General features: G+C 33.5%; 1 protein-coding gene across 1 annotated transcript in view; it reads right to left on the bottom strand.

Annotated features, from left to right (window-relative positions):
- LOC123557544 (serine-rich adhesin for platelets-like) overlaps nt 1-27,444 on the bottom strand; it is a 38,099-nt gene extending 10,655 nt beyond the window's left edge. The window contains 17 exon segments of the mRNA XM_053543866.1: nt 369-497; nt 744-911; nt 3,444-3,498; nt 4,352-4,471; nt 5,990-6,128; nt 6,589-6,753; nt 7,516-7,657; nt 8,076-8,125; nt 9,487-9,626; nt 10,178-10,255; nt 10,677-10,764; nt 16,098-16,230; nt 18,130-18,265; nt 18,781-18,873; nt 19,953-20,155; nt 25,177-25,370; nt 27,174-27,444. Of these exon segments, the coding sequence (XP_053399841.1) occupies nt 369-497; nt 744-911; nt 3,444-3,498; nt 4,352-4,471; nt 5,990-6,128; nt 6,589-6,753; nt 7,516-7,657; nt 8,076-8,125; nt 9,487-9,626; nt 10,178-10,255; nt 10,677-10,764; nt 16,098-16,230; nt 18,130-18,265; nt 18,781-18,873; nt 19,953-20,155; nt 25,177-25,294 (1,957 nt within the window). The 5' untranslated portion in view covers nt 25,295-25,370; nt 27,174-27,444.
- Nucleotides 27,445-27,742: the final 298 nt, after the last annotated feature.

Here is a 27,742-nt window from a genome sequence, read left to right on the forward strand (position 1 = left end):
TGCAAGATTTTCAAAGATAATGTTAATTAAAAATTGCTCATACATCAATACGTCAAAATATGTTACAACACGTTACTTGGAATATATAAGGCTTTATCCACACATGATTTACAACAATTGCCTCGAAAGTCTGCGAAGGCGCACGAGAAAAGATACAAGTTAACGTTTATTGCACAAGTTTATAGCACACCGTTTATTGCACAAGTTCAATGTTGATGATTTGTGTGTCAATTTACTGTTGATAACGTGCGTCATGATTCCATTGTGACAACATACCACGTGATCATAATGTTGATCACTGTTGATAACACACTACATCGATTCATTCTTGCAAATAAACTACTGTAAACGCTATTTGCATACATTACCTGGAATATCTAAGGCTTTATCCATACACGATTTACAACAATCGGCTCGAAAATTTGCGTCGTTGCATGAGTAAAGATTTGAGTCTGTTAAATCGTCACAATTGCTGAATCTGTCACCATATTCGCAGTCTAGTGAAACCAGAAAATATAAATTCAAATGCAAAGAATATTTTTTCAAAACACTGAAAAGCAGAAATTATTGCTGGTACAATTTTTTCTAATGTCATTTTCCAGCAATACAGCGTCGAAGAAGCCATTGTTTAATGTTTAGATTTAAATTCGACTGAAATTTAAACGACTGGTCTCTGTTCAGAAATAAGAACATTTCTTGAATTACGGTTAACTAATTTTATAAAGGTATAAAGGTGTATTTGCCTGTATATGCTGTGTTGGATTGTTTTATCTCCTCACATGTGGTACAACAACTTTCTCTGTAGCTGTCTTGGTAACATCTGTAAGAGGTGGCATCGCTTCCAAGGAATTCTGAGCAGTTGGAGGACTGACCGGGCACATTGTACGGAACATTTCCAAATAGACAAGTTTCTGTAAGCAGAAGACGTAATTTCAAAGTTATGGATAGAAAATGTGCAAAACAACAAATGTCTGTCAGCAAAATAGAAAAAAGAAAACAAAATGTTACTCAAACGTAAAAATCGTTTTGGAAGGTACAAGCTTCTGTAACTCTGTTACATAACAGGCAGATGAAAAAGGCATGTAGGTAAACAACTGTTATCGAAAGATGTTTTTCTTAACAGAGCATGTTAATCCAATAGACGGATATCAAACGTTTATGGCGTGATGTATAATTATTCTTTAGCCTAAAGCTGGTTAATCTGAAATTTATTTTCTGAATGAAAAAAAAAACCTATCAAGAGTCTATGTGCTACATATTATATTTCTGATATTTCCATGGTAATCTTCTACAGAATTCTTCATTTCTAACATATTATAATTGCAGACAGAGCTGTATAAATTTTCTAGAGAAGATGATATAAAATAATATGGTTAGTAATTAGATCCGTAATAGAGTACCTCCTTTTTGAAGAGTATTCAATTCCTACCATAAACCTACTTTGACTGCAATTTTCAGGGGGAAGGGGGGGGGGGGGGGGGGGGGGGGGCGTAGGTTCAAGCCCCACTGGAACCAAATTTTTTTTCCTCACTTTCCTTTTTTTCTAGTAAGTTTTTACTTCTTTCAAGACTTATTATTGATCTATTGTACAAAAGTGGAAAAATTTCATTTGATAAGCGATTTTTTGCCGTTCATAGTGAATTTACCTCTGAAACAGAAGGGGTAGAGTTAGACATCTATAAAATACTGAGTTACATGCGGTAAAAGTTCTCTATTTTACCTTCACTCTTTAGATTACATATTGTGGAAGAAATGTAGGCAGGTTTTACTTCTACCCCAAGGTTATTTTTTAATAAAAAGAGCAAAATTTAAAAAAGACCCGCAGGATTCGACCTTAATTTTTCAATGTTGGAGTTAGAATTCTGTCTCATTAAATCTGTTTACTTGAGGCACCCTAGAAAAAAATAATACTGATAGTTTTATTTTGTGTTTTATAATTGTTTACTAATAGTCTATGTTTCTTTTATCAAAATTAATGGTTTAATGAATTCTCTGCAAACGTTTTGGATAGTGGCCATCACTTTGAACTTTGTCTCTACTTGAGCTTGAGGAAATACCACAAATTATACAAAATGTATAAAAAACGGCACGGTAAAAGTTGTTTAAAAATTGCAACACAGTGCGAAACACGGTCAACTTTAAGAATATACCAAGCAAATGCCATTTTTTAAACATTACTATTAGGGGTCTAATACCTTAAATCAAAAGTTCTTGACAAGCTATATGTAAAACCAACGCTGGAAGTGAAGATGTTTTATGACGTAAAAAAGGAACACACGACATAAATTTCCTTTTTATTTCCAGCATAACGTTATCGTCGGCCTGGGTTGAACACTGTAAATTTATATTCAATTTTTCGGGAAAATATAAAACGGTCTTTTAGAATTTAATCATAGGCCCTAATGCCGCTTGATCTAACTCTACGAAAATACTGGATATCCTTTCCAACAGAAAGCTGCAAAATAGTAATGTGATAAATTCGTATAATTTTAAAATCTCGTATATTCTATTGTAGTCTCTGACAGGCCTCGGATCACCAAACAAGAGAAAAAAATGGTTTTAAAGTTGAAACCAATCACTGTAGATGTATCTCGAAAATAAACCATTTTTCATCGTAGTTGTTGAAATACTGCTACCCGTAAACGAAGATTCTTCAACTTCTTAATCCAAAACAGTCAAATATATTTCATGCATTTCCAACATTTTGTTAGACTGACATTCTACAATCTATTGAAGTAACCAAGAAACCCGAGGTGTGTCACGGAAAGTGTAAACGATAACGCTATTTCAACTCAACACGTGTGCAAGAAATTGTCTGAATCCTTTATTTTCTATAACAAGAAAAAGAATTTTCTTTCTCTTTAAAATTTACAAAAATTCACATGCTATTAGGCTTACTGGGTTTTCGACGCCCGGAATTCTCGTGGATAACTTTATTTGATTCAGACTGCAATTTTCATCCAGTTTTACAGTTTTACGCGCAAAAAAAAGAGATTATTAAATATCGGCAAAGCTATATCACTCCCAGAGTGTTTGGATTATATCTCACTAATAATTCTCATATTTCACCGAAAAGCATTCAAATAACGTTGGCATATATATATGCAATTAGTTTTCTAACATAATGAATTGTAATTTTCATTGGAATATAAATAGCACTTTAATGGTTTGCTTGTTTCAGGTGTACCTTCTTTTCTTAAATAATGAATCACAATTTGAATATTAATAATACTTAATTGGCATGGGTGTCTTTGAACCCTTTGTTTTCTAACATAATGAATTGCAATCCTCATTAGAATATATATATGAACAACACTTGGAGCGCTTGATTCACATGTACTTTGTTATCTGGAAGAGTGAATTGGAATTTTCATTGGAATATAAATCTATTTCTCAGAGTGCTTTGTTTTCTGTATAATTAATAAGATTTTGTTTCAACTTACCGTTGCCTACTTGTGGGGCTGACGGAGACTCGACACAGGATCCTGACTGACAAACCTGAAAATATGGTATTATCAGAGCATATAGTTAAGAGGTAAAAATACGGCTTGGCTGTGCCTTCTTCCCATTATGGCATACCTTACGTCATAATTACTCTCGGGCTATTTTGAAACTAGGCGCATCATTATGACTATAGGCACAAGCAGCCGATTAATGACTTTGTACATATTTTGCATCATTTGTATTGTTTTTTTTTTCTATTAACAATGGCATTATTATGTACATTATTATTTAACAATTGATGTAAAAAAATGATTCAGCAACCTTTCACCCGCCATAATGACGTTGCTACATGACGTCAACGACAGGATGCACAAACGTTTGATGTTGTTGATACAGTCTATTTACATTAAGATATATTATATATAAAAAAAGTATTAATAATGGAATTGAAATTCCAGAAAGATGCTTGAAATGTCCATGATCCTTCTCTGATTTTACTTCCTACTGGAAAACAAAATATATTTTACCAAAAGTCACACCATAATAAACTGCTTCATGACGCCCCTGGCAGTACGACAGAACGAAAGCACAACAAAACGTTATTTCGTTTGCCCCTCGTATTGTCGCGTGGTGTCTCCTCAAGCACAAAACCACGACAACTTATTGTGAAACACAACAGAAATATTGTATCGTTCTGCCACGTGTTTGGTTCGTTCCATAGTGTTATCCAAATGTCGCTCTGGCAGAGGAGCGGGGATGGTGGTTTGATCTAACATGATATCACGGCAAAAATGAGCAAACATACATTGTATATTTGTCTCATTTATAGTTTTGTGAAAATTGAGCGCCGGCTCTTTTAAGGCTTAGTCAAATACTTATAGAAAACTTAATACCTTCAGGCTCTTACCTTACCAACCCCACACGTTGTACCTTCCCAGGGTATGTGAAAGGAATATGATCTGTCGTTGGCTGTTGCAGAACACGGCATTAAAGCACACAGGGTGGAATAATCACTGTCGAAGTAGCTCTTCAATTTAAAATGAAACATACTACAGAAAGCTGGATACTAAATTTGTATGTAATGTTATATCTTAAAGTTTTGCTCAGACTGAAAAGGTTATCACACAGTGACAATACCCACAATGAATTTACCATGTAAGAGTTATAAAATGTATTTTAAAAAGGAAAAATGAATTGAATATTGTACAACTGTTGGCCTTTAAACTGTGTTATATAATGTGATATTCACCAGTAAAAACAAGTCTAAGACTATTGTCCAGCAATAAAAGACTGCTACCAAAATAGACATTTGCCATACGTGCTTCCAGAGTTTCATATTGAAATTTAAATGAAGAATCAGCATATTTTCCAAACAGCCTACATTCCATAATAAAAGCATTCCGCATACTGCTTTGAATTTCATTTGCCCAATGAAAAAAACTCTTACACTTTTTTTTACAGTTCGGACAAAATTTCTGTGACTGACAGAAGGATTGACAGACGGACGAACGGATGGAAAAATGAAGATAATAAACTCTTTTGCATGTTAACAACTTTGCCTTCTATCGAAACGTTAAAGGCGTACGCTAGAATTCCCTGTATATGAGATAAGCGAAAATTTTCCCAATAACAGAATTTCTTTAAACTTTGGATATTGAAGGACAATCATCTAAGAAACAAAAAAATGCAATAAAAATCATAGGTCACCGGATTCGAAAAAGAGTTATCTGCCCTTGAAAACGTCATTTTTGGGGGAAATGCTGTTTTCAAGGGCAGATAACTCTTTTTCGATACCGGTGACCTATGATTTTTATTGCATTTTTTTGTTTCTTAGATGATTGTCCTTCAATATGCAAAGGTTTGAAGAGAAACGATGGAAATTGGGATAAAATTTTTCGTAACAATTCTTCTATCGAACGTTAAGTCAGCAAATTTGATGAAACAGTGCCTTGTTCTTTTAAGTTATTTTTGAATCCACCTTTTGTCGTATGTTTTGACTATTTGTTACCATAGATACAATATCTACTGACATATCAACAAATAAAATAGTGTGGATTATTTCCATACTATCGTCTTTTCATGTACTAAGTCTCATAAAAATATGTCTCGCAGAATCCTTTTGTTTGATTGTGGTTTAACTGACTAACCTATTAACTTTGCAATATCACACTTTTATGTAGTCTTACCAAAGTGAGTTGAATATCATGTAATTTCATTGTTCAATTCGTTCCGATTAGGGATTCATTAATGACATACTGAAAAAGTAGCTTACATGACTTAAACTAATTTGCCAATCTTTTCAAAATTACTTAAGAACCTTAGAAGAAAAGTGCATATAATTCAGTTACATAGATTGAATTACTCTTGTGAATATCACATAGAAACAAAATTACTTTTACAGAAACGGACAAAGCCAAGATCTTACTAAAATACACACAATGAAGATGGGCTAGTAATGTATTAAAATATTGTTATGTTAATCGCTGCTTGGCACTCGAGTATACACCATATGCCCAACTGACGACAAATGTATGTGTAAACTTACCCTATACAGATATGACCCTTGCCCCTTTATCTTTTGACACTGAACATCAGGGCCATATACTTGGCCAGCAGTGTCATTCACGTAAGGGTCAAGATCGTTAGCATCAGTTGCCTGTCGGCTTGTCATACAGTTTTCCTGCCTAAAGAGAAAAGCATTTTGTTTTTGTGTAACATTTTGTAACTATAAAAATCCTAATATTGAAAAAATGCTACATTGAGTCTTTCACATATACATGAGGTTTTTTGTGATTACTGATTTATTATATGCGTTACATAATTAAATGTCGATTTGACTTCTACATTTGAAAAGTACTGTTAATTAAAAATTGATAACGTGCCGATAAAAAGAAAGACTCGACATGTCGTCTGAAGCAATCAAACTAAAGGAAGTGTCGCCATATCATCGCATGCAATTATACTAAAGGAAGTGTCGACATATCATCTGATGCAATTACACTAAAGGAAGTGTCGACAAAAGGTCTGATGCATTCACACTAAAGGTCGTGTCAACATATCGTATGATGCAGTCATACAAAACGAAATGTCGACATATCGTCTGATGCAGTCCTACATGTCGTCTGCTGAAATCATACTACTTACGCGCCATTTAAGTCGTTGATATACACTTCAAAATAGTCCTGGGAGCATGAGGAAAATATCCACAAACGAAGGTTGTCGACGGGATCAGTGCTTACACCGGAGGACGGTTCCATCACATATCCACCACTGCAATTATTTGATGAACCGTCGTGAGATGACCCAAGACTGAAATGGAACAAACCACATATATTCGTTCAGTCAATCTAATAATAGAAAAACAAAACTATTTACATGCTTTACGGAAAGAGCTATAACATACACTAGCGTAGCGGCAGCTTTGAGTTCTTTTTGCAAAACATTTAGTTTTGTAGAAACATGTATCCATAAAACCTTGACACGACCAGTCGAATCGACCATCCGTTATCTGCAAAGTTAAATCCTGTGTTTCCAGTGCTTTGTCCGAATATTTGATACTGATAATGGTTTATAACATCTATCCTAGTTTTAATTTAAATATATAAGGGTTGTATTGTGAGTTCAAAAATAACACTTGTTTATTTCTATTTAAACCTGTTCAAGTCTGAATTTTGTAAAGCAGGTACGAAACATCTGACAGTCTCTCCAAATGACAAAATTTGAGTGATGTCTTTTGTGTATTTGAATTTGTTACAAAAGATGACAAAAGCTCTAGACACTGACTAAACACTGCAATTCTGTAGACATGAGACGGCATTTAGAAAATTCAGTTAGATACTACACAGTTTACAAAAGCAAGGATATACGCATTTTTCAGGCATAATCATTCAGTTTTGTTCACTGTGATCTGAAACTGATTTTGTTTCCGAAGTCTTTAAAGATAATCCAGGACGCCTGAAATGAAAGTTACTGATTCAGAATCAGGACAGTCAGCGAAACTGGTCCGCTGGCGATAGAAAATGAAGATAAAGCGCGGTTGTAATAAATAATGAAAAAATAACATCCACGTACTTGTGACCAAGTTCGTGTGCTCCAACAGTCGCCATGTTCGGGTTAAAGCCTCCACCTTCGTTGATAGAATATCTGTAGCTTCCACACACTCCGGGTTCAGCTAGTCCACCTCCGGTGTAATATGATGGAAGGTATGCTAAACCTTAAACGTAAAATAATGTTTTGCGGTCATAACACAAATTGACAAGTTCAAAACTGAATACCAGACCTTTTATGTTCACCAAACGTTACTTCTAAAACGTTTGCCAGTGTCAGTCTTCTTGTACAAAATTTTAAAGTACTGCAACATTTGAATTGTTTCAAATTTCTAAATTAAATGCCATCAAATATATTTTGTTACGCATGGCATATGTCTTGGGAAAATCGTTACAATATTTAAAAGAAGTGTACTCGTAATGACAATCGGCTAATTACGTGTTTCTCCGTTAATGATTCAGGTTTTTACGGAAAGCATGTGCGCGTTGAGCTATATAAAAGCCCAAAGTATTCCGAATTGATTATGTAATCACAAGGAAGTTGCCGAGTGTCATTACGGATCTAATAGCTTTTATCTATCATACCTGCTGTGACAGGATTAAATACTCCATTATCATTTCTGCCCATCTCATACCTGTGCAAAAGACACGAAAAAATTAGAAATTAGTTGATAAATAAAATGAGAATCTAAACGGGAAGCTACCTTTAAATCATAAAGCTTTTTACTTATAAAACAGCAGGAACTGACTTATCACCAAAACAAAGGTTGTCAGTAATCAATAATACAACATGGAGTGACATTTAGTCAAAAACAAATGCGGCCACCTAAGTAGAAAGATGCGCGGAAGTGATACTTAGTCCAAAACAAATGTGTCTACTTAGAGCTAGAAAAACACATTGAAGTAACATTTAGTCCACCTACTTAACTAGAAAAGCACACAGAAGTAACATTTAGTCCAAAACAAAATTAATGTGTCTACCTAGCTTAAAAAACTAATTGAAGTGACATTCAAAACGTATGTAGCTACAAAGCAACAAAGGGCGATATTTGGTTCAAAAGAAAATGACTTCTTCGCTACAAAACAAACTGGAGTGACATTTAGTAAAACAGTGACTCCTTCGCTACAAAACAAACTGGAGTGACATTTAATAAAAAAGTGACTTCTTCGCTACGAAACAAACTGGGGTGACATTTGGTAAAAAAGGTCACTTCTTCGCTACAAAACAAACTGGAATGGCATTTTATAAAAAAAGTGACTTCTTCTCTACAATACACACTTGAGTGACATTTAGTAAAATAGTGACTTCTTCGCTACAAAACAAACTGGAGTGACATTTAATAAAAATGACTTTTCTCTAAAAACAAACTGGAGTGACATTTAATAAAAGTGACTTCTTCGCTACAAAACAAACTGGAGTGACATTTAATAAAAGAAACTTCTTCGCTACCAAACAAACTGGAGTGATATTCAATAAAAAGTGACTTCTTCTCTACCAAACAAACTAGTGTGACATTTAATAAAAATGATATCTTCGCTACAAAACAAACTGGAGTGACATTTAATAAAATGTGACTTCTTCTCTACAAAACAAACTGGAGTGACATTTAATAAAAAATGACTTCTTCCCTACAAAACAAACTGGAGTGACATTTAGTCACACATTATGCAACAAAAAGCATTTTAAATCTTAAAGAAGTACCGTTGTAATTTGAGTTTTCAATTCCATTGCACGTTAAAAACAATACGCCGGATAAGAAAAGTCGATGGAACACAACTGTTTAGCAATTCATTACCTTTCTATCTTCGTTTTGCTGTAGTTGTTTGCTTTTCTTTAGCAATAAACAATATAAAAGTAATGTTTTTTATCTCTATTTTACAAAGTAATCACAGACACAAGAAAAATGATTCAATTATGACTGTATTTACATATAGGAATTTCTAGCTTAGGGAGAAGTATGTGTACATACATCAGCCTGAAAAAAAAAACGCTCACCCAGAAAACAGCATCGCATGGTCGTAGTTAAAACTCACTAAGTTGGCCTCTCCCCAAACTCTGAATGCGTCTAGAACAGTGTCAGCGACAAACCCAAAAGAGTATAAATTATTTTCCACAAAAGGTGCTCTATCTGCAGTCTGCAATAGTTCATTTAACAGTAAACAATGCGAGATAATTAAAACTGAAAACACGTGTTAGACAATTTTTGTTTTTTAAGTCGCAGTCTATGTTATACACAGGCAACTTTTTAGGCTTTTACAGCGGAAGAAGATCTCGGAAGCCCCTCCGACCATTATTTCAAACATGGGCGGGCACCATGGTAAAAACACCTAGGTGTGTGTCTTCATACCTTTCAAGGTTTCGAACCTTCAGCGGTTTTAAGTGATTCGAAACTAATCTAACTATAGTCCTCGACTTCCCAACTGTCAGTAGCGTTAGCAACTTAGCAGGTGGTGATTTTATAATTAGACTGATTCGATATCGGTGTCCTTCGTCACATGTTCAACAAATATGTTACTGTATTACTTTTGTAGAAACGGCAAATTGAATAAAAATAACTTGTGCTAAAGATCATATTGAGATCGGTTGAATCCAAGTATGAATTATACCCTGCTGTTGTTGGGGGAAAATTCACCAATATGCAAGAAAAGAAAGAACTATTATCGCTAAATATGTTGAAGAAACTTACATCTGCGATGTAAATCCCTGCAAAAAGGCATCTGATGGTATAACCATAGTCAGTGACAGTTTCATATCGGAGATTGATCTGAAATATAGTCAACTCTTTTGTAGAAATGTTTTTAGTGAAATATTGAAATAGCTGAAATCATTGAAATGGCATTTGTTTGAAACAAAATGAGTTTGTTTCACACTGTAAGATCAAAATATCTTTCCGTTGTATAAAGGCAACGGCAAACCGAACCATCCCTGACGGACTGATACGCTTAAACTAGCAAATATTTATGGAAGTACATTTTGTAGTATAATGTTTCAAAAGCAACAGGTATACAAGCAGTGTTCCCAACAGAAATACAATTTACCCATGTTAGAATTCTATTCAGAAGTCTTTACGTCGCGGTGTAAAATCTGTATATAGCATTGTTAATTTTTAATAAAATAAGGATGGTAGAAGTGATTTTTTTGTTGTTGATTTTTTAAAGTTATTAATATTTAAAGAACCAACATACTGCATTTAATAGGAAAGCGGTAAACTGTGTCATGTATTCTATTGTAGCTGATACTCTGTCTGTCTGACCGTCTGTTGTGGCATACCATCTGAAAACAAACATATATAAAACGAATATATATCGGCAAGTCATTCAATCAAAGTACATGTATTGTATACCTGTATAAATTCTGTAAGAAAATGGATTGTATTTCAGAAGAAAATATGAACAGAATGTAAGAATGTTCACTGATCGAAGGTGCAGATGGAAATATCTGGCTCGAGCGTAACTGTTTAGACGGTAACGAGGCTCTTTCGAGTTACCGTGAAAAAGTTACCCGAGAGCCAGGCTATAAATCTTTCTTTGGTTGAAGGTGCAAATGGGAATATCTGGCCCGAGGATAATTTTTTACGCTGGCTGTGCCGAGTTTTCACAAAACAGTTACCAGACACTCAGACATTTAGATAGTTTATTTTTCTCGCATGCCATATTTTTTAATTTGTAGAAGATATAAAGTAAAACGAAGGTTTTGTTTGAACCACTGTCTTATTATAGTAGCGTATGAATTTACGCATTCATTCGTGAATTGCAGCAAGGGAGTCATCTTACACACCCCTGGGTGTAAGATGAGTTCTTATAGCACCGGAAAAGCACGAGAAAAAAATCCATGCAGGAAATGTCCATCTGCACCTTCAGCTAGTGATAAGATTCTTTTTCTTAAATACCGTTTCTTCAATTATTAATAGAAGAAATAAAATAAAACAGATGCTTTTCTTCCAAGCATTATTTAATTACAGTAGCGTGTGAATTTGTGCATTCATTCATAAATTTCATCGCGTGAGTATTCTTATACCCAGGTGTGTAAGTTCAGTTTTTTTCAGCGCCGGCAAAAAAAACAACAACAACAAAAAAAAACCCGGGAAAATCCCGTCTGGCATGCAAGAAAACAAATTCTGTATTGTACTGTACAACATGTTTTGTACATGTTGCTTGACTACTTTCACTGATTACTATTGACTTGACTCACTTCTATAAAAAGCACAATCATATAAAAACCATTTTAACATTGATAATTCTTCAGATTTCGCTCGATGATAAAAAAAAACAAGACAATAAACAAAAGGAAAAGGTATGTAATAAGAATGCCAGTAGGTTGCTTGATAATGAAGTTGTGTCCGGTTCTAGTGAATTTTGTCAGACTGAATTACACGAAGCGGTTGAGAGCCTCGTGTGATCTGGCCTAGCAAAATCCACTCGAGCCAACACAATATTCTTAGCGAGTAAGATATGGAACAAAAAATGACAAAGATGTTCCCGTTTGTGAAGAAAGCACCAAATTTTGCATGAAATTACTTTAAGGTATCCCAAATCCTACAAGAGGAGGAGACACGCTATATCTGCCCTGGAACCTCCTTTTAAATCAGTTTATAAAAGGGAGGTAAAAAAGTCTTGAAAAAAATATTTTTTTTCCTTTGAATTGAAATTTATCTATAAAGAAATGTTTCATATGATCTAAACATGGATAACATATCACTAGCATAGACAAACAACCATTTGGTATTGACAAATATACAAAGTTTACTACAAAATATTCTTATTTTTCAAGATACATACTAAAAAGGGAGGTAATCAGATTTTACTGTATGTTTAATTTCAAAACTGCGAGTGAAAAGATGTTTCTTCGAAGAAAGCATGAAAGTTTGTATTTAAAAGTATACTGGATCAGAAATGGACTACATATACGATTTGTTGGCTTGAATAGACCAAAACATGAGGCCCAAAAGGGGAACTACCTTTTTTTTATTTCAATTAAATATATCTAGAACAATTTCAAAAATGTTAATTCGTTACCTTAACCAATTATAACCCTTGAAACAAAATTTATTCAATTAGATTTTATACGCATTCATTACACATGACTCAGGAAAAATAATACGAGGTCCTTCAAGGGAAAATTGTTAAAAATCATATTTTAAGGGCAAATTATTATTTCATTCTTTTAAAATATCATATTACTGAACTGAACATAAGTAAAGAAACAGAATTCATGGATCTTATATATAAAATATCAAAAAGTAAAAATGTTCACATGTTTAGGTCCACGAGGTAACCTATATATCTGGATTTATTAGGGCAATACATTTATATAAAAAAGAGAGGCCTTTCAATGGACCATTTTTATGTTACATAACAGTATATGAAATAATCACGTTTCAAATCAAATGACTCATCCAAAAACCCATAAAATAAAAGAAACTTATATTTACACCCATTCAATAGATATCTAAGAATTCTAATAGGCTTTCCAGTGCTTCTCTAATACATTTGTTTGACAAATTTATATTTACATGAATGTGTTATTGCACTGGCATCTGATAGGTTCTATGAAGTGTACATAGTAATGAAAGTCAAGTGTCATTACTGGTCAATCCAGATTCAACAGAATTAAGCAATGCAATGGTCACAATTAAAGTAGAAACTAGATAGAAAACTGTCAATTTTATCTAAAATATAAAAGGCCAGCTATTTAGTATGTTCATACCTTAATGTCTTTCCCCAAACATGGCTTCGTATATAAATATTAGAAATGTGAACATCAGGTAAATTAGATATTTTCATGCTGTCTATTTCCTTTTGGAACTAGAATGGTATCTGGCACCATTTACTGACTTACAGCTTGATACCTTTGTTTATAACATGACCATGTATTGTTCCAAAAGTTTGAAGTCACAACATGTGGTACACTAACTGGTACGCGTGCGACAAGGTACACATTTGTTTGCCGCAGATGCATAAAAACAAAACCACAAGGGGATAATCTTACGAGCAACCAATACTGACACACACTGGTATTTTCTATAGTAAAACAGTTTGCTAGTTGTAAGCTGTAGCTTCATTTGACTGTTCCAAACAGTTCTAGTACATGCTGACTTATTCCGTAGCAAGCCGTCTTTTTGGCATAAAAACAAGGACAAAAATCCAACAGGAAAAGACACATCCAAGAACGTAACTTAAAGCTAACATCCTTTATAATGCATTATCTTGCTGTGATACTGTCTCAATACGTCTGCAAGGCATAGGATATCTTTACTTATGGTTATGCCGTTTTAAAAGATTCAAGAAGCGCACATGACATCTGGAAGGATAGGTTGTTCTATCATGCAATGAAGCCAGAGAACATATTTTCTTAAGCAATTAGACGTAATGAAAGCAAACCCCTGAGAGATGTTCACGTATGTAGCAAATAACATTATATCAAGCAGGTTGTAGACAGGCATTTATAGCATGCATTGACATTGCTAATCCTGTCAACTGGAAATGGTCAAGAGAACTGGTACTTAGCTTTAATTATGCAATATGCTTTATAATTAGCTGCTATAAGTTGGAGGAAAGTCATCAAGGTAACTACAAGAGTATATACAAAGTCAGATATAAATGCATCAAGCCAGTCCTGTGTACTTAGACATTTTGAAGACATGTGTGCTAGTGAGTGAAATACTGGCAAATTAAAGTTTTAGTTAAATATTGAAAGGGTTGTTACACTTAAAATTAAAAGTTGTTTGTTTAGGGTATCCTAATCGTAACTTTTCTTTCAACTTTTGTAGTTTATCAGATACATGATATTATCATATGGGCTGATTTGGAACCTAAGACAGAAAATACACTATTTCGTTATTTATCAGAAGGCTTAATATGCAAAATAACTGTAGCTCAGTACATTTTAAGGAGACATTGTTTATAAACTAATCGATTAATCTTTACCTTAACAAATTTACATCTGACTCTATTTGGTATGACTTTCTTTAATTCTGTATCATATTTTCATCTTAAACATATTTTATATGTAACTATTTGCGTTCTTGTGGTGTCTGCAGGAAATCACTGCTCTTTGGAGTGGACAACTTCAGTGAGAGAAACCGTCTAGTGGTAAAGGTGTTGTCAGATCAATAGGAAGGTCGTTGGTTCAAACCGTACAAAGGTTAATCTATCATACAATACCAGTGCTATTTTTAAGAAAACGGAATTTTGACTGATTCGAAAACTTGAAATCTTAATCAAATTCAAATAAATTTAAATCATTGAATGTAGTATAAATTAGCAATAATAAATACAACAATACATTTAGCTCAAATTCCATTTTCTTTTGTTGTGAAGAAAGCATTAGGGTGATCGTATGCTTTAGCTTGAAGTCATTAATTGTCTTGAAAAACATAGAAATTATGTTTTGTATAAAACGTTTTACATGAATTTACATTATACTAAGTTATTGAATTTACAAGAAAAAAACAAAATAACCCCTTCTTTAGCTACTCTTCTGAATGCTTAATAATAATATTCATAGGGAAATTGAACTATCGGTACTCCATGTAAAGTATAAGTACTGTAAAGTTGATTATATGAATTACAGTATGTACCTATATGTGAACTTGTTTTATGAAATACCCTTAATGAACCTCAAAATGTAAAGAATGTTTAGATAAAATTTTGATATAATTTTCAAAATACTAAATTAAGTTTTGTTTACAAGAGTGATATAATATTCACACTAAAAAATAAAATCATCCTGTAAATGAAATTTTTAAACAATTTTCCCCCTTTTAGGGCCTCATCTATGTCATTTGTCAGTGTCCCATATATTAAATGTGTATAAAATGTAACTAAATAAATATTATGTCAATAATAGTTACTTATCTAGGTTATAAATTAACCCTTTGGACATTGCTTACAAAAATATATGATTAAAACACATAGAATATAAGTCCCTTTTTGGGGCCTCATTTTAAGCTAATTGAGATTAGCGAACAGCGTGTCTCCTCCTTTTTTTGGATTCAGCATACTTCAAAATAGTTACATACAAAGTTTGGTGCTTTCTTCACAAAAGGAAACATCTTTTTCCTATAACTTACTCACTATCTAGATCAAGCTACTATAAATGATAACCTTAGTATTCTTAATAACTTTTCTAACTCCACAGTTTTTAAATTATGTTCATTGGTTTCTATGATTCGCTCTAGGCTCTGAACTTCATGGTAAAGAACTACTTTACTGATATAGATATTTCCAGTTACTCCATTTTTAGCTATTAAAACAACTTCAACTCAGAGATGTGTATATGCTGTTATGGACGCGACCATCAGAAAATAAAAATAGCGTCAGTTAAGTTATGGTAGCCAGAACTACTTCATTTTGGTCACACGGACTGCTTTAGTATACACACGTACATAATATTTACAACATCATCCCACAACGTATTGTCTTTGCTTTAATATGAATTGAGTTTCATTACTTCTTGCAAAGGAGTGAAATTAGGCCCATTTGAACTCAAATTCATCTGATAACTTTCAGCAGTTTCTAAAACCAATTTTTTTGTAGCTTTCAAAAGCAATGTGTCTTTATACATATATATGTTTGACTGTGTTAACTAGGATATTGACAACATACTCTTGATACATAGCATAGTCTAGAACGAAGAATATTTCTATTTCATAAGCTGTTGTTGTCTGTCTTCTTTCTCTTTTGGTAGGATTGTTAGCATTTCTACGGTTGTCCACTTTGTCTTGCATTATCTTGGCATCTGGAAACCAAATACGAAAAATGAATATTTATGCGAATACAAAAATGGTACTTTTCATAAATAAATGCTTGTCTTTTTAAGTGAATCTGAATAGTCCACGGGTAAACAAATTGCAAATAATTTTATCATTTTCTGCACAAATACAGTCATAAAATAAAGAACTTTAATACTATTAGTATAGTCTATATGAAGAATGCAGTCTGCGTTCGGGCTTGAGTCCAAGACATTCCGCTTGAGAAACCAGCATACTCATAACTGAGCGATTGTGTTATTTCAGTCACGCATTTATCGCTGTTATTGTTATGGTGTCATACATTTTATTCTTTTTAACTGAAAAATTACCTAAAAGCAAAATTGAAAAATCGCCCAGATAAAAAAAAAAAAAAAAACAAAAAAAAAAAAACGTGTACTTGCTGCGAACTCATTGACTATTAAATACAAGTCGCTCAAATAGTAAGCCATCCATAAAATAAACCATTACACCTATCTTCCGTGTATGACGCCGAAAATAAATAACCTATACCCGGATTGGGCGAATGCTGATTTAAGATATAATCATTTCGCGGAAAATTACACCTTGCGAAATAGGTTAAATGAGCCATCATTGAAATATGACTTGTGAATAAAATTCACTCGACATGCTCCACGACATTTGTCAATCTTACGATCAAATTACCCGTGATTAATTACTTTTAGGTTATTTGATCACAATAATTATTGTAGTTTCACGGGTGTTTTGTTCAATAAAGTATGTAGAGATGTAACATCCATGTCAAGTTTCAAGTCGTAACTTATCATTTCCACTAGGAATTCGTGAACATTTGGTTTTCACTCAGTATATATCATCCTTTTCCTTGTATTTTCAGTGCTCATTTATTTTTAAGTGGATCCATCAACTAAGTTACTTCCAGAACCAGACCCTAAGGGCTGTATAATAAAACCGAACATCAGCTTTTACAGCTATACTGGTGCACCAATAGCGTTGTTACGAATATAAATTGCTTTAGCACCGGGAAAGAGCCAAGTACGAACCCACATCGGCACGGCGAAGTCGTACAACGAAACCATGTCTTACACCTAACACGTTTTGATTGAATCTAACCAATTGGAAAAATGCCGATCTATAACAATCTTAAGAGCTTCATCTGCTAAGAATAAAGCTATACAGATTCGTATTTCAGAGCATGTAAGTAATACTCATTTTTTTAAATCCGTTTAGTTATAATGGAATTGCGAGTGCATGACGTCATTTCGCTCAAGCTGTTCTCCTCCCCTACTAGCCCCAACCTCTCGAATCCCCTTCTCCCTGCAGCGGCTTATGCCGGACTCATTTATTCAGAAAAGCTGAACAGACTTCATGATAGTAACAAAAACGCTGAGTCCATTTCATTTATATGCAACTTAAAAAAGTATTCAATGAAAACGGCAGATTTCAACGGAATAATACAAGACAAACAACGGACAGATTGTGTATCAATAACCTTACGGTAGTAGATCCTTAATGACACTCGGCAATTTCCGTATAATTCACGTATTCTCTTCAGGCAATTCGGCCTTCTTCCGACGTATAGGCGCATGACTTTCCGTAAAGGCCGGAGAATGTCGAAATCGTATACGTAGAATTACGTAATTTGCCGATTGTCACTACGGGCTACCTATTTCAAATCAAGTTTATTAACCCTTACCCTGCTAAATTTCTATAATGAACTTGTCCATCTTTCAATTTGGGCAGTACCATTAACTTTTAAAAGGGGTGCTAACAAAAAAGACACTGACTGAATGGCGAACAGTGCAGATCATGATCAGACTGCACGGATGTGCAGGCTGATCAAGATCTACACTGGTCGCAAAGGCAGGACCAATCGTGTCCAGCATGATAAAGATTAAAACTGGACTTACCAGTATCTGCTAAGGTGACATAATCCGAAATTGTTGTCTCTTTCTCAGAAATTTTCGAGACTGTATAAGAACTTTGCTTATCTTTTGGTGGCTGGACAAAGTATTCTTCATTGTTATCGGATAAGAACGTTCCGTACTGAAATAGAACGTTGGTGAAACATGACATTTTATGAGATCACCTTCATTCAAACACTTGGCACAAATAACTAGGATATTATTCCAGCATCTTTTGTCTAGAAAGTAACTATAGGGTGCAGAATGAATCACCTATTTTGCTCAAGTAAAAGGTGCTCTATTGTGCAGTGTTTGGACTAACCTAACAAAATATGTCATGCATATCTGCAATTTATGGTAAAGATATACATGGCATTTTATTTTAGAATATCTTTTAAACATTGAAAGTAGTTTGCGCCACATGCTTTTTACAAAGACCCGTCCGCAAGATGATTCCTAGTATATACACATAGGTGACGACGAAATAACTGATGCCAATGACAAAACGTATTACAAAAGAGATGATGATGATGATGACGACGGCGACGACGATGATGATGAATATGATGATAACGAAAGAGAAAGTATTATTAATAAAATGATCACGATGTTAATCATTATGTCGGTATTGTATATTACATCTAAATGTGTACTTACCAGATCAAATTCTTCAGAAGTCCCGTTCTCTCCTGATTTAGGCCACGCCATAAAGGCGGCACCAGATGTAGTATCGAAATAATAAGCAACTTTCTGGAAAAAAAATGGTTAATGATATAAGAATTGCGATCTTGAAAATATGACATTTATGGCATTACTGATGCATCGATATAGAACTGGGTAAACGGTTGAGTACTTAACCATCAAGGTAGACTATGACGTTAAGGAATGGAGGCATGCATTTTATTTAAAAAAAAATAATCTTCCCATGTGAACATAAAAGTCCATGACCAGCATGTACAATGCCACATAGCTTAGCTTTTACGTTTACGTGATTATATTTTGAAATGATGGCGAGAATATCGTGAGAAAAAAGAACGTTTAAGGTCTTCACATATGTTATATAGGTGCTTATGATCAGAATGCACAATACCTGGTGCTTAATATACTCGTAGACAATAAGCATTGGAAAATAATGTCTCTAACAAACAACAAAAAAGGCACAGACATTACATATTCAATGACATTATGATTATATGATAAAAACATATAACCGACCAGGTATGAAGGTGAACCCTTTTTTTACGATTAACATAACAGGATGTGGATATTAGTTCTGATTGGCTGCTTCAAAACAGTTAGTAAACATTTAATTAAAATTCATGATGTATGTAATATCACGTTTGGGGGTATCTCGATTTCCATTTAGATATCTATATTGAAACTGAAATATGCATAATTATCTAAATGTTTTAAATAGATATTTGACATCTCCATTTCTTTACATGATACATTATTCTTCCTGAGTAAAACGGTTCAATTCTGTACTTTAAATACCCAACGAGCAAATAAAAATATGGGTGTGTATATATTAAATTTTCACTAGTACATGGTCTAATATAAAATCAGATCTACATTCTTTACAAACATATGACAGGACAAATAAGTAACTTTGTTTTGGTCATACTTTTCCTTCCTTATTCCCCTGTTTGTGGCTTTTGTAATCAACCGCGCAATATTCGCGTTCCTTACTGTTAGTGTTACTATTCGCGAATAAAAAAAAAACACCGCGACAAATCAACAGCAAAGATCTAACAGGATCATCATTTTGTCTGTTTGCCACACATTTATCTTCACAAAGTTATTACACAAAACAAGTACTGTATATTTACCCGTTTACTGTCGAAGCTGTATTTCTTCACTTCACCATTCCTCATTAAGTGGACGGGAAATTTATTAGGAATATCAAAATTCCTTCTTAAATGATGGAAATTTATATGCATTTCATCAGTTGACAATTCAACGTCGAGTTCATCCGGAAATGCGTCCACGGACCGTTTTTGCCTTGCGCCAGTGTCAATGGTCTTTACCTTAACTGAAACAGAAAGTCACAGATAAATCAGCAATGACTTTTTAGCATTTTGTCAATGAACTATACACTTCATTTTATTTATATAAATCATTATCATACTAGCTAGGTTCCTCTCGATACTTGTCAGCGTTGATCTCTCTCTGTGTCTCTCTTTCTTTCTCTCTTCTCTCAAGGTAACTGCGGACCGTTAAAAAGGGAATTCGCGAATGACGTTCTTTTACTACAATTCACAACTTTGCAGCAACAAAACAAACAGGATAGCAAACCATTAAAAGGAGTGATTGTGTCGACACAATTTGCTTGTATGAAAACGGCACTTATGAACAAGAGACGCTGAAATATATCCACACTGGACGAAAAACAGACAAATGAAAGACAAAGAAAAACATATAACAATAAAATGTTTAAAGCAAAATTATCAAAATAAATATATGTTTATAAGGAATATAATTCTTTGTTACTCAAAACTGATAGTCACCACCAAATTGCGTTGATGCTTGATGTTTGTGCATTTAAGATATAGTTGTTAACCCTTTCCCTGCTAAATTTTTATAATGAACTTGTCCATCTTTCAATTTGGACAGCACCATTAACTGTTCAAAGGGGTGCTTACCAAAAAGATACTGACTGAATGGCGATCAGTGCAGACGGATGTGTGCAGGCTGATCATGGTCTGCACTGGTCGCAAAGGCAGAATCACTTGCCGCCAGCAGGCTAAAGGTTAAAGCAAAACTACCTCAGTGTGAAAATTTATAACAGTATAAAAGCCGTGGCTTAAAGTGTATGGTATTTAAAAAACTGCAAATATATTAGTACCTTCTCATAGTTTCAAATCATTACAAAATGAATGAGTATGGCCTTGTGGAAAAAAAAAGAAGGATTATCGTATACTTGTTCATACTTTCGTCCTAGATATTCAAATAATATTAATTTTGTACGGTTTATGATTTTTTCTTTATGAAAAGTAAATGTACTTGTTAAGTGGGGTTAAAAATCTATTCTACGGACACTTTTTTTTAACCTGTAACCCAATCCTAATTAAAGTAGTTCGGAGCTTTTCATGTAAGAAATATATACATCTACTCATTAAACTAGATTATTTACTCTTTGATGTTCCTTGTCACACGTGTGACTGATTTTTTAAAAGCTAATGTACTGAAATTTTAACAGCGTACGAATTAATATAACATATTGTGATTTTGAAATGATAAAAAGCTGGAGTTGTTTTTCACCGAATTTATCTAATTAGTAAAATGTATGCGCCGGTCCGCACGTACTCGAAACATTATACAGGTCAAATGAAAGCCAAGTCATTATCGCATTATGCTGTAAACTAAATATAATAAAAGTAGTATACACCCAAACTTGAGTCAGTCAATAAAAACCGGAAACAATGATGTCTTATATAGTACCCACTTTTCAATTTGACTATGAGATTCTATTTGGAATAATTTACTAGCTTCAAAAAATGTTAAAATGTTGAAAATAACGCACCAAGAAGGATGGTCCAAATCATTTAAAAAGTGTTCATTGGACCTGAACATATTTCGTTTCAGTCATTTTACATGATATAATCCAGACTATCCACAGTTCCATAATTACGACCAGGGTAAGAGCCCAGCTAAACAACTGGCTGAGAAACAGTACAATTTTTAGCAATTTAGTATTTCAGCTTGATCTTAGATGTCATCTATATCTTGAACTATTAAATGCGTTCGTTTCTTCATTTCATTTCTAAAAATGTTACATTTAGTCCCTATTATTTTTTTTTCTTCATTCGTTTAACATCACACCGACACTCTCACTGTAGTCAAGACTTTTAAAGCTATTTCTGAATATTTATATATGTTGTAAAATGATCAATTATCTTTAAATCGGATATCGCAATATTTTCAGTACGACAAATGCATCATTAAATCAGGTCAGAATGCAGCATACGCCTTTAAGGTATTGTAATATATTGTTTTATCGCTGTATCTATATCAGTATATAAAATAAGTTATGCAAATTGTTCTTTTGATGTTTACAATTTCAACTGATATTGATTGTATTGAGACATGATTTCATATTGTTGAAACGCAAATGCACCCCTCGTGCCAGGCAATGTGTGACCACATAATATACCATTTTCGTTTAGATTTACGGAGGCCATAAAAAAATTACCTCAACTTATTTTATCACAAAGAAATTTGAATGCTTGGCGAAAAGAATAAAAACACATTTTCATTTCGATGTAATTTACCCTGCCACATTTAATTTATTCATTTTAAGGGAGTTTTTATCTTAATTTTATCCATATATATACATTTACATATAGGTATAGTGCATAATGATTGTATGTTTTCAGTGAATGATTGAAGTATTAGGATGAAATAAATATGATAATTTCAGTTATTTTGAAAAATATCAAATACACGAAATTTGAAAAAAAACAAATCATTTATTAAACTCGAAGCGAAAGAAAACTTGTTTGTTTCACAAGCAAGATAGAAATTCTTCACTCTCACCCAGGTCTTTCTCCGGGGCTTTCCCTAAGTGCAAGAAATAAATATCATCTCTATATATAAACCGACCAGAAGGAATATTGTATTGAACATATTAGCGGACGAAGTAGTCCGGTGACTAATAAATTAGTGGTCGTGAGTTCGAGTCGCCGCCCCCTCCTCCTCCCAAGAGCGTCTTCTGTATCTTGCACTATATCCTCAAACTTAAAATTACTAGCAAGCTTCTGTAGGAGTCACCGACATGGACTACCCGTGGCGACTGTAAACAACTTGAATTACACACAATACTGAAAACAATATCGTCACCTACCAAAAGCCACTCCAAACTGATTGGACAAAATTTAAATGCAGTTACAGAAATGGAAACTAGTGCAATGTACTGTGTAAAAATACTTTGTCCCCGCCAAAAGTTTAATTACACAAATATTTGTAAACGTGTGGTTCTTGCGGTTTACACATTTTATCTATAAATGAAAATATAGAAAATTTATAGACTCTCACTTCATTTAACGTTTGACTATTTTGATGAAGGTCGTTTTATGAAAGAAGAGTGAAAGAGTTCAATTACTTTTTGATATTTAATCTCTTTGCCCTGACTGAAATGTATATATACTGAATTGTATATACACTGAATTGTGTGTATATACAATAGAATACATAAATATTTCAATCCGCACGATCGATGTACATGCCCTTAAACATTGTTGATTTGTATAGCAGCTTTCATTCAGAGAGACGTGGACATTTATGTTTAATAAAATCTGTAAAAGAGATCCTTCAAAACTCGGACTATCAGAAATTTACCCGTGAATTTAGTGAGTGTAAATATTCTTCCTTGGTATATATCTATAACATCTTCACAAGTGTTGTTTCAAAAAAAAAAAAAAATATCTATTGAGCCCGCCCGCTTAGCTCAGTAGGTAGAGCGTTGGTCTACGGATCGCTGGGTCGTGAGTTCGATCCCCGGGCGGGGCGTATGTTCTCCGTGACTATTTTATAAAAGACATTGTGTCTGAAATCATTAGTCCTCCACCACTGATTCCTGTGGGGAAGTTGGCAGTTACTTGCGGAGAACAGGTTTGTACTGGTACAGTATCCAGGAACACTGGTTAGGTTAACTGCTCGCCGTTACATGATTAAAATACTGTTGAGAAACGGCGTTAAACCCAAAACAAACAAACAAATTTATCTATTCAATACAATCTCCTTCTTGCGTATGCATTTATGCAAGCAATCACATTCAAACTATTAAAAAACATTCTAAGAAAGAACTATGAGAGAATACGATTACATAGATATAGAAACTGTAATATTTACAAAAGCATTAATAAGCATATTTGATTTAACGTTTAAAAGTTGAGCTGTTAGTGCTAATTTCTGTCATAGATAAGCCTAAAGTATGCTATAAATACGAAAAGTAGGTAAGATATGACAAGTAATGTTTCTGAAAGATGTGATGTAAACTGTTTGAATGTTTCTCATTGCAGAGTTGGTGCAGCCGTTCTGCGCCTGCGCGGAATTATTATCCATTGGAGCGCACGGCAAAATTACTCTTTTTTTTGCATGTCCGCACGCATTTAGAGTATCAAATGCATAATAAACTGACTAGAGGTTAGGGTAAGTATCACCATGGTTACAAAATATATACATTTAAGATATTTTCTTTCAAATTTAGTTAATCCGGTATATACCGGAGCCTGTAATATATCACAGGTGCACCAACTGTGTATCACAGCCAAACTGTTTAGCACTAATTTTCAAACTATATACCTCAGTTACCAAAATATTCAGAGTACTGACAATAAAGATTTACATAATCGCCGGTAAATTGAAAAGAGATGTCTATTGATATCGAACTGGACTATCTTAAATCCTTATTCAAATTATATATGAAACTTGTAATATAGTATTTCAGTTTTTACTGATGATGGCCGACGAAAAGGTGCGTCCTCAAGTTTGAAACCTTGAAGCGAGTGCGTCCAAGAGTGACGTCTCTATTTAAACATACCCGCTTTCCCGAAAACGCACATATGGCAATATGATTTGTATATTCCATATTCTAACACGACCAGCAAACAACCTACATACTGTAACATACATGTAGAACAAATCTATCTCGGGTTATTCTGCAATAAATCACTTGCGTGCAATGACGTCATCCGATCCAGGTGCGTAGCACGGCCGTAAAAAGTAGTTACCATTTTTTCTAACACTGTTGATACTAGTACGTCGTGTTAGAATCGAAATAATAAGTTCCCAAGTCTGATTTATCGTAGAATTACCTAACTTTTTCGTACTTATGCGAAACAATATATCACTCAGGCCTACGGCCTTCGTGATATATCCTTACGCATAAGAACTCAAAACTCGGGTTATTGTACGATAAACCACGTTTGGGAACTTATTATTTCTTAAATAATAAGTGTGTTTTTCAAACTTTGTTATCATTATCTTTCTTTTGAAATATTTACACTGGAAAGTTCTAATATTATGTGGTATGAATTTATAATAATTTCCTACCTGTTACATGTTTCTCATTTTCCGTGGCATAATGAGGAAAAGCATTCGCTGTCCTTATATTGAAACCCACCACAGAAATCAAGGCAGTCAGATGTAGTATATTCAACGGAATCTCCATCACTTTAACATGTGTAGAAATTGCGACTTCTAGATTTTTGGCGACAGCTTTTTTCGAAATTGTCCTCCTTTTTAATCTGTAAAACAATTACACAAGATATATATTAATGATATATGATATAAACTTCTCAAGTGGTTATTCTTCCATATGAATGATGGCATTTTTCTGCCAAAAGGTAGCTAGGTAGCTACTGTGATAATTTTGTAAACTTCCTAGGAAATGTGTACATTTTTCGGAAAGCCTTTCAAGAATGAATATTTTTTCTAGAATCTAGATACCATATATATTTCCTGAAAATGTTTTTGCGCAAATTTTCGCTTTATTGCTCGAAACTGTCACGAGATCCTTGGTAGCTGTCACGATAATATTTTTTACTTTCCAACAAAATTGTGCATTTTTCTTAAAACATCGCAATAATGTTTTTTTTCTAGTTCTTAAAACATCGCAATAATGTTTTTTCTAACATCGCAATAATGTTTTTTTTCTAGTTCCTAAAACATCGCAATAACATTTTTTTTCTAGTTCCTAAAACATTGCAATAACGTTTTTTTTTTTTCTAGAGATGCTTTTAGCTATTTTATTTTGCAGGGAACTTTCGAAATATCAAGATAATTTCTGAAAATATTTAGATAGCTCTATAGCAAATACTTGGTAGCTGTGGGCCCATACGCAAACCGTATCGAGATAATAGTGTAAATTACCGCAATAATATTTCCAGGAAACTTTCAACTGTTGTGATATTCTTTTCAGAAAATTTTGTTTTTTAAAGATTTTAATGGCTACATAACTACATTGTGGCAGAAATATGCCACCATAAATATGCTATACCATAAAATTTATATGCTATCATTCTCTTTCATAATTGTCATGTAAAATTGATAAAGCTATTGTCACCCCAGCGTAAAAAAAGGCGTTAACTGAATTATTAATAGGTGGCGGTATGATATAGAATTACATAGACGTTCGAGGGTAGAAATTAGAACATATTTTCAGCAGAATTAATATACGCCTCATACGAAATTTAATACTATCATTAAGCAAAAGCTACAAAACAACTTATTTCTACATAGATTGTCATCCGCTACACTTAAAACTTTAATTTTGGAACTGATATATTTCAAACCATTTCAGCTCACGCTGTCACAAATTGAAGAAAATATCAGAATAAAAACGAAACCCCAATGCGCTATAATTTGAAATACAATATCCCATAGAAAATTAGAATACGGAATTTTCTCTAGCTCTCCCTCGATATTTGAAAGAGTGATGAGTTCTACAGATAAGTAACAATTACAAAATAACGTGCTGTAGTTTTAAATCCGACTGTGCGAATTGTATTACATAAATTTTATTTTGGTTTATTCGTTAACAAGCATATATATAGCCGTTTGTTCGCTTTGTAAAAGAAAAAAAAAGACCCGTTTATACTGCAAATGTAATGCCATATTTATTCGATATTGTCCAACTAAATTTTGATGCGTTATTAAACAAATTGTAACTGTGCCTTAGTAAAATATTGATAGAAACTAGGAAAATTATTTATACAGTATTATACATCACAATGTTTGACATTTTCCATTTTGAATACTAAATTGATTTGGTATCATAATCATAATTTGCAAAGCAAATTTAATCAATGTATACACAATACAAAAATATGCAAAATGTACTGTAACATGTACAGTGTATTTAAAAACTATAACCCATGCTTAAAACAAATACGTCCGTATTTATTTTTTAAGACAATTTCAAATCCGATTGGCGACAAATCATTTAAATAAACTTGCCTGTTACCGATATTAAGTGTAAATTACCAACATTTAATCCAGATATTTACGTTTGTTTTTCTTGAAACAGAATTAAATATACAACTAATTACTTGATATTTCACCGATGGCTTTAGAATTCATCCAGAGTTTGCGAAACAGTTAATGAGACAAAATTGTTCTTAATTTCTCCAATATGTTGTCTCTTTGTCGAATTCACTTAAAATGTTCCGATTTATACTTTTTCAACCGTTCCTTTAAAGCCCATGTCAAAGAATAACAATCAAAGTAAGTACCGGGTACTTTAAATATTAATTACACCGCTGATTCATCAGTGTTCTAAAAAGGTACAGAAATCGTGATCTGTATTTTGTTTGACGTTTATTTGTGTCATCGATTCGTGTCGATTGTTATGTCGCTCTTACCCAGCCACCCGTAAAATAATACACACAATAAAGCGCGTTACAACAAATACTGTTAATTTCTTTCTTACCGTCTACACTCTAATAAAATATGGATGCGCCGCAGGTAAAGATTGTCTGCTTAAGATAGATAATTTTATCTAATATATATTACTTATACCATATCGGTTACAAATTACAACGAGCCTGCATGAAGTCAATTTAACTTGAGTATATACAAGTTTATTGCAAGTTTATTGATTGTACATCAAATTTGTCCG

Source organism: Mercenaria mercenaria, chromosome 5, assembly GCF_021730395.1.
Source record: "Mercenaria mercenaria strain notata chromosome 5, MADL_Memer_1, whole genome shotgun sequence".
NCBI classification, from domain to species: Eukaryota; Metazoa; Mollusca; class Bivalvia; order Venerida; family Veneridae; genus Mercenaria; species Mercenaria mercenaria.